This window comes from Erithacus rubecula (assembly GCF_903797595.1).
Source record: "Erithacus rubecula genome assembly, chromosome: 6".
Lineage (NCBI taxonomy): Eukaryota > Metazoa > Chordata > Aves > Passeriformes > Muscicapidae > Erithacus > Erithacus rubecula.
In genome coordinates, this window is record NC_136688.1 from 52,305,832 (window position 1) to 52,321,519 (window position 15,688).

Sequence of the window (15,688 nt, forward strand, 5' to 3'; positions counted from 1 at the left end):
GAGCTGGCAGTTTGTGACTATAAAAAGGGTGTTACCAGCTGCCCTCAAGGAACAGCTCAGGAACCTGTAAGATAATAATGTGGACTTGTTTCTTCACTCCTTGCTCCAAGATATGTGTTGGGAACCTTTAGGCCCAGCTCTGAAGAGAAGGACTGATGCTACATCAAGAAAATTACCCCGCTGGCATTTAGAAAATTGGCCTGTCCATGCAGTCTGAGGCCTCCCCTACTTTTGGTAACAAATTGCCTTCCAGCTGTTTGTGGACACAGGACCATTTTCTCCTTGTCTCCAGTGGCATTAGGGTGAGGACACCAAAAGGGCTCAGGCAACTGAGGATGGTTGGGCAAACCTTTAACTATACAAGTTGTGGCTCAGAGAGGCTGGGGAAAGAGTACAAAGACTCTATCACTGGCTTTGAGAACACTTTTTAATATTACATTTTAACAGTTCAAACTCACCTTCAAAGAACCGGCACAGAAATATTGACTTTTCAAATAATTTATTTTTATATTTCACCAAATCATAAAAAGCCGATGCACTGTTCAGCAAAAAGCATCCATATATAAAACACATTAACTCTTTATCAGTAATGCTGGAGTATACCACATACACTGAGCCCAGTCCAGCTCCTACTAAAGCCAGGGCAAACTCAGTGACTCCACTAGAAGGAGGATTGGACTCAGCATTTTTCTTTGCTGGATGTTTACAAAGGGCTGTATTAAAATGCTAGTAAAAAGCTTCCATTTTGAGACTGTATCAAAACAATAATAAAGCTCACTCCCTTTCTGGTTTTGTCAAACACATGCAATTAAAGCTCAAAATCAGCAGTCGTTACACTGCAAAAGACCATACAAATCAACAGAGATAATATTCAAAACAGGCCAGGCTCTACCCTCAGCTTGTGTGGACTGGCGTGGCTGCTCCCAGGATATTCTGTGTACACTGCTGAGGGATCTGCTCCTCAGCTGCTCTCAGTGGTTAAACAAATTATGAAAAGGTGTTCCATTTTCTCCCCAAATACCCATTGCAGGAACCTCTTTAGCAGCATTTAAAAAAAAAAAAAAAAAAAAAGAAAGAAAGAAAAAAAAAGAGATAATCTAGTCTTTTATGAAGCTTTTCCCAGGTAGCAATAAGAGACACTAGCATGAATACATCAGAGGGCACGTATTTCAGAGAGGCTGAAATGCTTTCAGGCTCTGCACTGACTTACAAGCAAGAAAGATCTGCTTTAGATCTTTTCAGGTGGTACCACACAAAACCACTAAACCTTTTAAAACTATGAGTGCTGATGAGCTACACTCACAAATGCTGAGTCTACAGAGATTTGGGAACAGTCCTTTCTTCCTGTGCAACTCACGAGCTGCACTGCACAAAGGGCCAGTGCAGGAGATCTGGCTCTGCTTTCACCTTTACACCAGACACCTGCACAGGTGGCTCTCTCCAGAACCTGACTCTGGGTCAGCCTATGCTTCAAATGGATGCTCTGCCTTTTGTGAGAGATGGGGCTGAGCAGCCAAGCAAAGGCTGAAATTGGTGTCAATACCACTCCCTCTCATCAGAGCCCAAAAGCTGAAATCCCTCTTAAGAAATGCACTAACTCCTTATTAACTATTTCTGTTCAGATTGATGCCAGTGTCCTGCATGCCTCAGCTGTCCTTGTCTCTTTTAGGAAGAAGTGTGAGAAATAAGACCCAATCAGCTTGGGAGAAATAAAATCCTCTCTGAAGTTTGCAGGAATGCAGAGGGAGGAAACTTCAGTAGAAATGTTGGGGTGTTTTGTTATTTTTGTTTTGTTTATAAACCTTCAAAAACCTCTCTGGAATGTACATCAGATCACAATATATTGATTTCTCAGTTGTGTATCTTGGGCAGTTTTAATTAGAGTGTGCTTGACCAGAATTGCTGTGATGCCATCAGTCTGCACTGGCTGTGGACCCCAGCAGAGGGGTCCTTCCCCCCTGGAAGGATTCTGTTCAGTACAGAGCTTCTCAGCACCACTGAGCAAAGGGACTGCCTGCTGCAGTTTAATAAGGAATGGTTTAATAAAGAAGCTGCCAGCAGCTTATGAAGTCAAATGCAGGACCCTGCTTCAACAACCATGGCTAAAAGTGTTGCAGCAGCCTAGAAAGTGGAATGGAGTAACTGATCCTGTGTGCTCCAGGAAGATGTGCTGTGTTTCAGACACAAAATGTGGGACTTCACAGGGTTAATTGGGAAAAATAATTCTCTCTTCTGCAGGAGAGATGGGGTGAAGAGTTCTGGACTGTGTAATGTGGGATACCATGACAAACAGTTTTTTACGATTTAACAAACATTTTTTCAAACAGTTTTTTATGGTTTAACATAGCACTTGTCTAACTCCACCAGGTTCCTGGAGAGACTGCTGGCACCAGCCTTGGAAACCTCCCAGAGCAACACACCACCCAAATCAGGCCTGGCTTATGTAAAGGGGAGGGTTCAGTGTCATGACCCAGAGAGGCTGAATAAGAACAGGGAAAATCCTTGTCTGCTTTTCTTATTTTTTGACAAAATTTGCCATAGAGACTGCAATTTTTCTCACATTCATAAATACACTTTGGAGTCTGTATCCACAGTGGAGTCAAATCTGCCCAAGTCTGGGGGCAAACTAGGGGAAAAGAGGAGATGAAGAGTAGTTTAGTCTCAGGACAGTTTACTCATTGTATTTGCAAATCATCATTCTCACCTCCTGGAAGGTTGTCTCAACCTTCACTTTACAACACAAGTGAGGAACAAAACCTTCTCACATTGGGTTTCCACCATTATACAAATAATTCCAGTTATTTCAGTGAGCAGCTCTTGCTTCCAAGTAGTTTATCTCCTTGATAAACACCAGAGCCACCACATTAAATCATTGTTATTTAGGAATTTCAAGCCAAGTAGAAGAGCTCCAGGAGGAGGATTTGAGGGAGGTCAAGGATAACCTTTCATGTCTAACAAATTGCCATTCTTGGCTTTTTATTTTGGTGAGAAAAAAATAAATTTAAAAATCCCAAACCAAAATTATATCAATATTTGACCAATGCAAAGTGCTATTCACACGGCATTTCTCAGGTACTTATGCCCATATTTTAGCAATGAGGATTTTACAGGAAGCTAATAAGCATTAAATCCTAAATCCTTTAGCTGTCTATGGAAATAGGATTTAGGCTCTCACATGGATTCAGGTTTTTTTTCTCTACTGTGTGCAATAGCAGTTCAAGCAGTTATAGTAGTTATGAGAGGTAGAGATCTTTAAGCAGTCAGGTGAATACATTCACATTAATCTATGTTTGCAATAGCAGTTCAATTACACTCTTTGGCATGGACAAAAAAAAAAAAAAGCTAAAGGGAAAGCATGGCTTTGTTAATACTCTTCCTAATAACAGGATGGAAAAACACTATTCATTAAATGTCTGCACTGAAATAAGCAGTACTTGCCATAACTTAAGTAAATTATTTTCTAACTTCTCAGAAATGCTAATTTTTCTGAGACAGTGCAGTTCCCTTCTACATCAGGAGAGTATCAAAGTACTGTCTTCTATGCAGTTCTTAACTTCATAAATCACTGAGTTGGATTTTGTAGTTTAAAAAAAATCCATTAAAAAAAGCATTTAGGTGCATATATACAACTCAGGATAGTTTTCCTCCGTCTTATGGAGGACAAAAATAGAAACATGTACCTCAAGGCCATGAACAGAAACAGTTTTAAAACAATTTCTGTGCTTATGAAGTTATGTGACCATTTTGTCACTGCAGGTAAAACATTCCTCTTCCCAGAATGCCTAACCAGAAGGAAAGGATATTTGTGGTCTCCAAAGCAAACATTCCAAGAGATAAAAATGGGCTGTTTCCACCAGCAAAGGAAATGGTCTGAGGCACAGATTTAGGATCTGGACACAGCCAGGATGCTCATTTGCTCAAGGATACTCAGGCCATTGATATAGAAAAAACAAAAGTTTTGTCACAATCCAGATTGGTTTTGCACAAAATACAGTCAGTCTTTCAAGTATAAATTATTGTCTGCATTTTTGTTAAAATTATAATTTAAATGGTAAAAGTGATTTTACATGCATTGTGTTTGGGAGGGCTTTGTAAAAGGGGGATGCCAAGAGCCACATACACCCAACACCAGGTTTGTGTGCAACACAACTGTAAAGTGTGAGCTCCTCTTCCTTGCAACTCAGCTTCCATCCTGGACACTACATAGGTTAAATCAGCAGTGTTCCATATTGGGGAGTGATGGCCTTGAAGGGAAATCTGACTCTGTTCCTAACTGGCCTCATTTAGGCTAGCAGCTGGACATTACTCAGATAAAGGGGAGCAATTAAAACACCTGCAAACCAGCATGAGAAGCTCATCTCAGCCTTTGGGAGGTTATGCATTGGCAGTGCTTTCCTATTCTGCCCACATCACTTCCACCTCTGGCTACCAGAACCATTGCCACTGCACAAGTCCCAGTACTAAGTAAAAGCAAGTGTAGAAATTTAGGACATTCAACAACTACTCCAGCTGAAGCTGCCTGTTAAGAGAACAGCCTATATCCACATCAGAGAAGAGCAGTGGAACTATTTCTGGCATTTATCTGTGTACATTGTACATACACAGAGGAAGCTTTCATTCTACAGACCTACAAGGTCTGTGCACTCAATCATCCATCACTGGCTGCTATAAAACCTCCTTTTTTAAGGGACCATAGAATTGCTGCTATAGCACAAACATGTCCTTCAGTTTTTAAAGTAAATAATCATGCTCTTATTTTTGTGATTCTCACTGAAATCTCCCAGCTGAAAGATGCCTCATAAATTAGTGGTATGTTTTGATCATGAATGCACTCATGAGGAAGCTCTGTTCCAAAAGATGGTTGCAATTGTTTCTCCATTATATAAAATAGTAATAAACAGCATTGATTTAAAAGCTCAGATGACACTTGTCAGCTTAGATTCTTCTAACCCAATGAGGACTGCTGGCAGGGAATTTGTGGGGAGTTTAATCTCAGATGGTAGCCAGAGAATATATTTGGTACAACAGAATTGTGTGGCAACAGCCCAGTGCCTTGGAAAGGCCACAAAGCTTTTTCCCCCTTCCACCATGTGACAATAAATAAATACAAGTAGAAGTGTTCTAGTTCTTTGACTACAGCTCTTGTTAGAGTGTTCCCAGAGGCCTGCCTTTGGACATAGCAAATCAAAGATATTGAAATGTCACAGAAATGCAATATTTGACTCAGCCCCACAATGTGCTGGTTGGCAATGGATGACTAAAAGCAGGTGTCAGAAATGTACAAAAGAGAGAAGGGCATGAGAGAGAGAGCATAGGTGGTTAAGTATGTGTGCAAAATTATAACACAATTCTAGTACGTTTTCATCTTAGCATCACCAGCTTGGCCTGGGTGCCCAAGCTTTAGGAGAAGAGGTTGCAGAAAACTTAGTTCAAATAAAAAAACACCATGTGTGTCCAATAATTGGGAGTTGCAGGATACCCTTCCTCCCTTTGGGCCAGCCAGAGAGCTTCTCACTACATTCTCTGCCTTCTGACTCACACAAGGGCTTCCACCAAAACCAGCTCTGCTTTTGAGCATCACTGATGCTTGCAAGGGGGTACCCACCTGGTCAAGGAGGGAAGCTGTGAAAAACAGACTGAGATTCACATGGACTCATGGAAGAGCTTCAGCTTCTTTCCATTTTGCATGGCAACTCCAAATCCAGGACCAGTGTTTGCTGTTTCTCATGGAAGTGGAAAGGAGGGAAAACTTTGAGACGGGAGAGGTAGAAGAGAGCATGAGCTCCAGACAGCCTTGCCCATAAGCAGCATCCTCTCTTTCAGAACCAGAGACAAGGTTTGGGCCCTGGTACCTCAGAGCAAGAACCACAACAACACTTGTTACCTTCTGCCTCGTGGCTCTTCAAACCCTCAGGCAACACCAGGAACAGTGGTCCCAACCCACATGTTACTCCAGCCTAAGCCTGATTTGGCATATACATAAAATATATTGTACAAAGCAGCAGCATGGTTCCACACAAGGAGTAAGACATCACTGAAGTAATTTGTGGGAAGAGACATCACTGCTGAGTGAAAGTGAGACTGCATTTCACAGCTGGGGAAACTGGGGAAACTGGGGAAACTGGCTAACTTACAAGACCTTAACTCTTCTTCAGGGCATGAAGAAGGTCATTCCCTGGCAATGGACTCAGGTACTTGCAAGAGTGTATCACCTACTAGAGACAGAAAAAAGACCTCTAGGAACATCCAGTCAAACCTTTAACCTGGCACTGCAAAGGTCACCACTTAACCTTCAGTGTCCCTCAGTGCCACACCTATGCTTCTTTTAAATATGCCCAGGGATGGTGACTCCACCACTTCCCTGGACAGCCTGTTCCAGTGCTTGACAACCCTTTCACTATGAATTTTTCTTGATATCCAAACTATTAGACCAAATTAATTTTTAAAAAGTCGTTCTGACAGTCCTGATATCTGAATTTTAAATTTGAATTAATTAACTTGATCTCTGATTCCCTCTCCAGGGGTCCTTCTCTGATGTCAACTCCCAACCATAAAAAAGCCACTGCTGCAAAGCTTTCAAAGGAATTACATTCTCTGGTGGGCAGAAATCATGCTGAAGAACAAGACCTCTCTACAGAGAGCTGTGGCCAGCTGGGGTCATAAGCAATGTTGACAGGGCTGGCTCACTGCTTAGGGACCATGGAGGGTTTTTTCTCTAAACCTATGAGAATATTTTGGCAGTTAAATACAATGTCAGATTTTACACCCTAAAATTATTAATAATTGAGGGATTTGTTATCAAATTCTGTTCCAATGAAATGCTTAAGATGGTACTTAACTAATCATCAGAGAGTCCCTAGAAGACAACAGTAAATCTGCATGTTTGTGCTAACCCCAGGCTTGGGCTCTGACATGATAGAACTTGCTGTCTTTTCTCTCCTCATTCTGATTTACCAGATCATATAATTGTGTGTGATTTGCATTTCTGTCACAATAAATTCAGTCTCAACTCAAGCACAGGTACCACAGACAGTGTGTGGTACTCTCAAAAAAAAAAAAAATCTTCAGTCCATGCTTAGTTGTTTGGCTAAGTTTTTCGCTGATTTGGGGTCTTCTGTGTAATGTGTACCTGGGGATAAATGCTTAATTCTAATACAACTTTACTTTTCTGCCATGCAAATCCCACACTACTCTGAGTGACTCTGCCTGATTATCAGAGCTACCTCTGATCTCAACAATCCACCTGATTTGTTAAACACTGGCCAAGCAAAACTGAAAGCAACAACACAGTCACCAGTGAGCTTTGTGTAAATAGCAATTCTTCCTTTTCCACAGCAAAATTCATCTGCCCTGGAACTCCTGCCCATGAGTGGGGAGAATGGACCCATTCAGCACTGAACTGACTATAAAATAACTCAGCTGTTTGAACTCCCTGCTATGTTTATATATAGAAACCTACAATGCAAATGCTTACAGTAATTTCGAATATTCTATACGAAATAAATATCACAAATAAATTCTAATATTCAAAACAGAATAGTATACAATGTTAGGCACCAAGTTACATTTATAAATGCACAAGCATTAATACTATCTATTCAGCTTAATTTCTTAGTATGCAAGCTTCAGCAATTTCTAGCTACACTTCAGAAGTCATAATAAATGCTGGTCATGCCAAAATCTAGGAAGAAACAAAACCACAAAAGTTCTCCATCATCTTTCCATATTATACACAGTTTTTAACAGGTGCTGTAGTAATATGCAGGTTTCATGGAAATAATTAACACTGTCCAATATTAAATATCAAGTCTGGAACACAGGTCTCTATGTTTTAAATAAAATCAGAGCAGGAGCAACATGTTTGTCAGCACTGCATCCATACACAGCAAAAGCAGAGACAGTGAGAGTCTGCACCCAAACCAGAGCTGCAGCTTCCCAGGATAGAGAACAGGGGCAGCTTCACTGGAAAAAGGGAGGAGAGGGAGAGGAGAGGGACTGAATGCAGCTCCAGTCACAACTATTGTTGGAGAATAGTTTGAAGAAATACCTGGACTCTGTAGCCTGGTCTTGCCAGCTCAGTCCTCAAAAATGGCCCCTGTCCCAAAAGCCAGTGATGGCACCTGGGAGCTCTGCTGACAAGGGCAGGGTACAAATTTTGTCTGCACAGGACAGAAAGTTTGCTATGCCATAGGCACATAGGGCAGATCATTCTCTTTACCTTAATATCAGTATTTCTGCCAACAATTTCTCATGGGGGAAGTGAGTGATTCAAAATTGCATTTCATTTCAGGAAAAGAAAAGATCTCACACACTCAATACCCTGACTCAACTTCAGCTCACACTACTGAATAATAAAATCTAGATCCTGCCTTGGAAATTTCCTTACACTTTAGATCATGCCACTTTTGTCATCTTGCAAAGAGGATCGTGAAGGGGATCTTCCTAGCAGCAGCTCCTTCTCATGGATCAGGCTATCTAGCAGGTCCTCCTGTCTGTAGTTGTGATAAACCTTCAGGAAAGCCAGGATGGTAATTGCCAGCCAAGTCAGCCAGGCAGCCCAGAGACCAAACTAGAGAAGGAAACCATAAAGAGGTCAGTACAGTATTGTGAAAACAAAGTCAGCTGTTCAGATGATTATGAAAACCTCAGCTGCATCAAAATCCATGGAGTCACACCAAGCTGAATCCAGGGAGGTCCTGGGCTCTTCATAAAAAGGAGTCACTTTTATGGCATCTTTCTTTCCTAAATGCAATTATGCCTGAGCTGAGCATCTAGATACCAATGCTGACAATAAAGACACAAAATTGGCTCATGCCCAAGAGGCAGGGTCACCTTCCAGGAATGCTCCAGGCAGGCTAATGCCTCTTTCCATGATGGGACTGTTGTCCCTGCAAAATTAGTATGGGCTCATGTCCCAGGGTTCACTGACTCTGATCATTGACTTAGAGCTAGAATATTCAATAGAAAAGTCTGATAGCCTTAGAAGTCTAATTCTCATGGATTCATCATAATACAGCCCTATCTGAATGAATTAATCTGCTTATTTTCAATGGTCTGATATTTATACAGTTTAGGTGATCTCAGTCAAACTCAAGGAAGGAAAAAGTAGAAACTCCACAATGTGGTGCAGGTCAGAAATTATTTTGAACAGTAATGAAGAGATCCAGGACACTAGAGGGCTGCAATTTTTGCAGACCTCATCCTTTGGATAAACAATGAGTTTTCTGTCATGGTTAACATGATCAGTGTTAGGGTGAGGCTTTGAAATATCTGTATTCAAAACTGTCTCTTTAGAATTTAAAATGCAAATGTGCCATCACTATCATTGTGATTCAGCACTTACTGAAGTCAGTGGAAACATTCCCATTGATTTCTGAGAATGGTAGTTCAGCTCCAGCAATCCCAGGTCAATAAGCAAATGGCAAATGAACTGGAATAGAACCATGACTTAGTCTGACCTACCTGTGCAATAGCAAATTGGTCATAGAAAGCAGAGTTTTCCAAGTTCAGCTCAAGATCTATATCCTGTAATTCTTCACAGCTACCCAGAAAGGCATTTGGAAGGGAAAAACAAAAGAAGAAAATTATTTGAGGGATTCCAAGTAAACCAAATATAAAGTGAAACAACATATTAAATGTATTTTGAACAATCACAATGGCAGATTCTATCAGAGGATATTTAAGTTATTGCAATCATCAGGTTGTTTGCTGATGATCTAAAACTAAGATAAAAATTACTTTCTTCTACAAAAAATAAAAAAAATTAAAAGTGCAGTTCTGTAAGAGGTAACACAAATCTTCCAAAAGTGGAATTGCAATAGTTACTTGAGCACAGCATCCTTAAACCCCTGTTTCCCACTGCCACCTCACCTCCCACAGATTTGCCCCTGGCATCACCCCAGGTCGGTTGTTTCACCCCTCAATGAAACAAAGTGTATGATCCTCTGTTACCTTTTGACTTCATCAGAAGAAGGAATTGTGTTTTTGTTTCGGATGCTCCAGCAAGGAGAAGATACTCTGATGGTAAGATAGGGGCTGCCTACAGATTTTACAAATAACTTGGACCATTACTGGTGTGAAAAAAATCCCAGGATTTTGAGGATGTCATTCTATCTCTTGGTTGATTTCTGCAGCCTCTTCTCTCTCCTTTTCAGTGCTGTCGGTCATCTTGGGTTCTTACCCGAATATTCGATTAGAGGGTTTTGTAATTGAATTTTTAACCGAATATTCGAGTAATTCGATTAATCGTTGCAGCCCTAAACAGAACATTCACTATGGCATTTTACAACATATGACAATGTGCAACATAAATGTATGCTTTAAGTAGTACATTTATTCAATATCATATGACATAAAATGTCACATTTTCCTCTCCCTTCATCGTTATTTTTTTGATAGGAGCAAATCTTCCTCAATTTATCATGATTCCTATGAGGAACGTAAGCATCGTGGGATAGATACAGTGGACCATTTTAGGAGCTGTACATTTTGTGACTGCAACAAAGCATCAGTCATCTGTACTTTGCCCTTACAAAGTGTTTTCCATTCTGTGGCTCTCAGGGCATCCACAGCATCATTACAAAGCAAGGAACTCCACCCCAATTTTTTTATCTGATGATGAGCTGTAGCACAGGCAGGATAAGTGACTTGCCCAGTGTCACACAGTGGCTTGGGAGCAGAACCAGGATTGCAAACCAGGAGCCCTGATCCCCAGCATCCTGCCCTGCTCCCAGAGCCACACTCCCACCATTCTTAGAAAAACTCCAAATCTAGAATTTCTTTGGAAATCAAAAATTTTAACATAATGGATTCGTTTTTTCTTATGATCTTGATTCAAAGAGACCACAAAACACTTTGGAAACACACTTTTCTTTGTGGACTTCTAAATAAACAAACAAAAATAAGTTTGATCTGCTTTGACTTTTTTTTGTTCCACATGAAAAAAGTCTGGATTTTCACATTACAGATGTCTCCTCCCCCTTGCTCACCCTGCGTGTAATAACTACACTGTGTAACACCAGAGTTCAATTGTGCCTATATGAAAAAAATAAAAGGAAAAACAAAAGTATTCTTCAATACTAACCTATTTGGCATGCTTCCTTTTTCAGTAATTGCATCACACCACATGTTAAATCCTACACTCACTATAGTGCTGGCAATAAATGTGATGAACACCACAAAGGCGCTGATCAGCAGATTCAGGAAGGCGTAAAAGAAAGAGCTGCAATAAAAGGGAAGAAAAATGCAACTCATAAACAGCTGAAACACAACATCAGCAGTCTCTGTAGGCAGCACAGAGTGGGCACAAAGATATCAGTTTCCATTTGAAACACATCTTTAATTAAGAACACCTAATACATTGAAACACTATGGACTTGATTTTGAGTCACATTAGCTTCACTTGCAAATGCTTTTGATTTTGATTTCTTTTTTAACCATAAGAAGATGTGGCTTTATATAATAAGAGGTGATTGCACATACACAATGTGGCTTTCATTAGCTGTAATGATGAAAATCACCATTGTTAAAATAAATGTTATTAGCTCAAATTATGTAGTAACTGGAGCTAAAATTATTTCATGACTTAAGTGATAATTGGGACAAAAATTGCTTAGGAGAGGGAAACTAAAAATGAAAACACAGAACTGATAACTATAATCATTTTAAGCAATGTAACACAAGGTACTGCCATCATAGGACACGAATCTCAGTTTTATGGGCAATTTGCAGAGCAGGCCAGCTTCTCCTGGGATTTCTCTGGCTTTGGTGTCAGTATGCTATGGCTGCCAGCTGAATATCAATTCTTTCAGCCCCATTAAATCTGCCCAGCCAGGGTCCTCAGCACGTGCTGTGTTTGGAGTGGGATGGGTGGGATGCTTACAGATGTCCCATAAAAACATGGAATCACTCACTTGTTTTCCAGCCTCACTGTTTAACTCCTCACCTGAATTCTAGCTGTGAAAAGTTTATAATCCAGTAATCTGGCAAAGCCCTTCTCTACTTGAAACTAAGTATTTAGAATAGAACACCTTAGAATGTCATGTCATGTAAAAGTTGGAAAAAGTCTGGCAGCTCCAGGAGGCAGGTCATCCTATTCTGAGTGGGTGGTAAAGATAAATATGACAATATGACAATACTGACAAATTTCTCACCAGTGTCACTCATTGTGCTGGTGATAGAAGGAATATAACCATCCCAGAGAAGGAAAAAAACCCTCAGTCACTTCTTTTCCCTGGCTGCTTGTTAAATGAAAAGCCAAGAGGCTTTTTAAATGAGTATTTGAGTCCTGGAAAGATCTGGGCTGGACAATCCTAATTTCTAGAGGTTATGCATGATACATTTGTGACCTCAGGAGAATTTATTTAAATGAGATGAAGAAGCAATTATCAGCAGATTTAGGATGTTTGCTCCTGAGTTGATGTGACTTTAGAGGGGCTGTCCAGGCTCTCTCCAAAGTGACTGTTGTCCCACCTCAAGACTGATAGAAAAGAAGGGAAATAAAACCACCTTCAAGAAATGTCCCTATGGACTGTAATGGGTGCTGGATGCCTGGATACCTGACTTCTGGATGAACAATAAGCTGAATTTGCTCTGGTTTAGCTGGGCTTCTGCTGTATGCTGGGGTCACCCACACACTGAGAGCTGCTGTGAACATACCAGATTTTTGCATGTTCTCTTTCCTGACTTCACACCTAGCCTGGATTTCATCTCAAGTCAGACCATACCTTCTGTGTGCACCTTAGCATGGTATGCTGGCCTGAGAGGCAGAAAAGACTTGAGCCCTTCACAGAATAAAATTGTCTTGGCACCAGAATTAGTAAGAGCTCTAGGAAAGGAGCAGTTACCAGGACTATTCAGTGGGTCATCACACTCCAGTTCTCCAGTTCTCCCTCTGTTTCCTATCCTACAGCAAAAGAGATTCCATGGTCCAGGATCTGACCTTCCACTGGCAAAGCAGGGCTCAGCCTTGCACTTGATTTGCATCTGGCAAGAGTAATAATCATCACCAAGGCCAGGGCATCCTGATAGAAAACTGCTTGTTTGGTTCTCTAGCTCACCTGATTTTTCCTCCTTAGATTAGAACTTCAAACTATTACAGATTGAGTGAATGTCCTTTAATAATAAATGTTTATGCTTAAAGTTGCTTTGCAATGCTAGCAATGAAGTGTCTGAGTTATACCTCTACCCTTCAGCTGAGCTGAAGAGCCCCAGGCTGCTGAGGCAAGGGGTGCTGAGACCCTTTTAAGAAGGTTTTTCAGCAGTCATAACTATCTGTCAGGGATCATTCAAAGCCATTGAACATGAAAGAAGCAAAGGGTGCTAACTAACCCTGACTGCCTCAGCTGGCTCACCCTGGAGCTGCCCCAGTAGCACTGATCCTCCTCAACAGGATCATCAGTTATGACATTCTAGTTCATCCTCAGCTACCTCTAATCAGAACAGACATTTATCATGTATGGTGAGGAGCTCACATTTACCTCTTCATCCAAACAGAAATGTTTTTGTACACATTTGAACCATTAACAAATGGTTGTCTAAAATCAGGACAGCATGTGCCCTGGTGCTTTTCATACAGTGGCAGATGTGGGGCAGGACAGACTTTCCTTCTTACCAGGAAACTGCTGTTCCCAAGCATCTTGTCAGGTTTTACCCTCCTGTGATCTGTGGTTATCATCCCAACTTGTTCCATCTTTGCTCCCCATCACCCCACAGCATTCTGCCTTTCTTGTCTGGAGCAACTATGAACAGTGTTGCTATGAACAACTGCAAAAGTGTTGAGATTCAATTAACCCTCTATAGATATTGGATCACCCGAGGCAGCTGCATTCAAAGGTATTAAGTATGTGGTTGTACTAAGTGTAAGGTAAGTTTTAATATGGAATAAGTTTCTGATCCACATTTATTACATCATGTTTGAGTATTAGACATGTTGGGAGTGGTTGGAAAGAGCCAGAAAGACAGCACTGCTCCCCAGTCTCCAGGATTGCCAAGTCCAGATGTAACAGCTCCTTACTCAAAAAACCTCTAGTCCAAATAGACCTGGGCAAGAGTGATTTACCATTGGCATGGTTCCTAAACCATGAGAGAAACATTTTCCTAGATTAGACAGGCACCAGTGCATTGCCTACCCCTGGCCCTGGAGCACCCAGAGCCTGGGTTACATGCACCAGGGTCTCTGCCCTCTCAGGCCACCAGAGAGGCAAGTCCAGAACATCTCAGTGCTCCTGAGCTGCTGCTGGCCCACCAAGCCTCTCACCACACCCGCTGGGATGGGATATCCCTTGGCTTGTCTGAGACAGGAGCCAGCTGTCAGTGCTGCCCTGAGCAGCTGCAGGGAGCATCAGTGCTGCTCTCGTGTTGTAACCAAGCAATAGTTGTTGTCTGCAATAGCTGCCATGTTCACAACAAAAACAGCACAAAAAAATAGAGGGGAGTCACCAACTTCTCCCTTCTGGCCCCCCACGCACAACCATGTTGTTTCAAGGTTTTTCACACAGCCAGTGCACACCTGGGGAAGGCCTTCTTTGGCACAGATGTGTAGTGGCACCATGGTCAAGATCCCAACCTCCAGCCTCACCCCACAGCCCCCAGATCCTCCCATGCCCACTGCAGCTGAGTGGGCACACGCAGCACCAAGACTGCCAAAGGGCAGGGGGTGCACGGCAGGGGATCTGACCCCCACCCCAAACCTCTGTGTGGGAGCATCCTCTGGAGAGGCCCTGGGCACAGCTGGGGAGGGCACGGGGTGTGTGCAGACACACACGGGCAGTGCAGCCCCTCTCCCCAAACCCCTCTGGGGAGCAGCAGGACACGGGTGCCGCAAAGCCCAGCGCTACACCCCAGACTGCCCCAGGTGCCCCAGCCTGGGGGAGGGATGGGCTCATCCCCAGGGATACTTACTCCTCGTGCCCTTTGCAGAGGAAGAAGAGGGTTCTCCAGGCCTGCACTGTGGCCAGCAGCAGGGAGAGGAGCCCGGTGAAGATGCTAAAGCGGCAGGCAGCCTCGGGGCCCCACTCCTGCACCGTGAAGCGCTGCCGCTCCACCGTCAGGTTGGCGTTGAGCCACATGCCCTCGGTGAAGAGCAGGCACCGGCCGTGGAAGTCGTTGCCATTCTCGGAGAGTGGCACCACCACGATGAAGCTGAATAGAAAGGCCAGGAAATAGCAGATGCACTGGGCGAAGAGGAAATTGCTGAGCGCCATGTCCGCGGCTCTGCGCAGGAGAGGGAGGGAGGGAGGGAAGGAGAGAGGGGTGGAGAGAGGGATGGAGGAGGAGGGATGCAGGAGGGAGGGATGCAGGAGGGAGGGATGCAGGAGGAGGGATGCAGGAGGAAGGATGTAGGAGGAAGGATGTAGGAGGAGGGATGTAGGAGAGAGGGATACAGGAAGGAGGGATGCAGGAGGAGGGATGCAGGAGGGAGGGATGCAGGAGTGAGACGCGAGGGGAGCGATGTGCGATGGGACGCGGGAGGATGGAGGGATGGAGGGAGGAAGGCAGGCTGCAGCAGTAGGCGGTGGGGAGGGAGGGAGGATGCGCAGTGCAATGCAATGCAATGCAGTGCGGTCCGATGCCTCCTCCGGACACGGCTGCTCCCTCTCCCGCAGCCCGAGCTGCCCCGGCAATGGTTTCGGGGCTTGCGGGGGAAGAGGGGAACGGAGACAGGAAGAGCTGTAGTGGGTTATCTCTC

The 15,688-nt window shown here is 43.0% G+C and overlaps 1 protein-coding gene across 1 annotated transcript; it reads right to left on the minus strand.

Annotated features, from left to right (window-relative positions):
- Positions 1-482: 482 nt before the first annotated feature.
- TMEM179 (transmembrane protein 179) lies at positions 483-15,203 on the minus strand (the record flags this gene model as incomplete). The annotated part of the gene is made up of 4 exons (XM_079309083.1): positions 483-8,569; positions 9,463-9,541; positions 11,084-11,221; positions 14,902-15,203. 4 exons carry the CDS (start codon positions 15,201-15,203, stop codon positions 8,390-8,392), a joined length of 699 nt encoding a protein of 232 aa, XP_079165209.1. The 3' UTR covers positions 483-8,389.
- Positions 15,204-15,688: the final 485 nt, after the last annotated feature.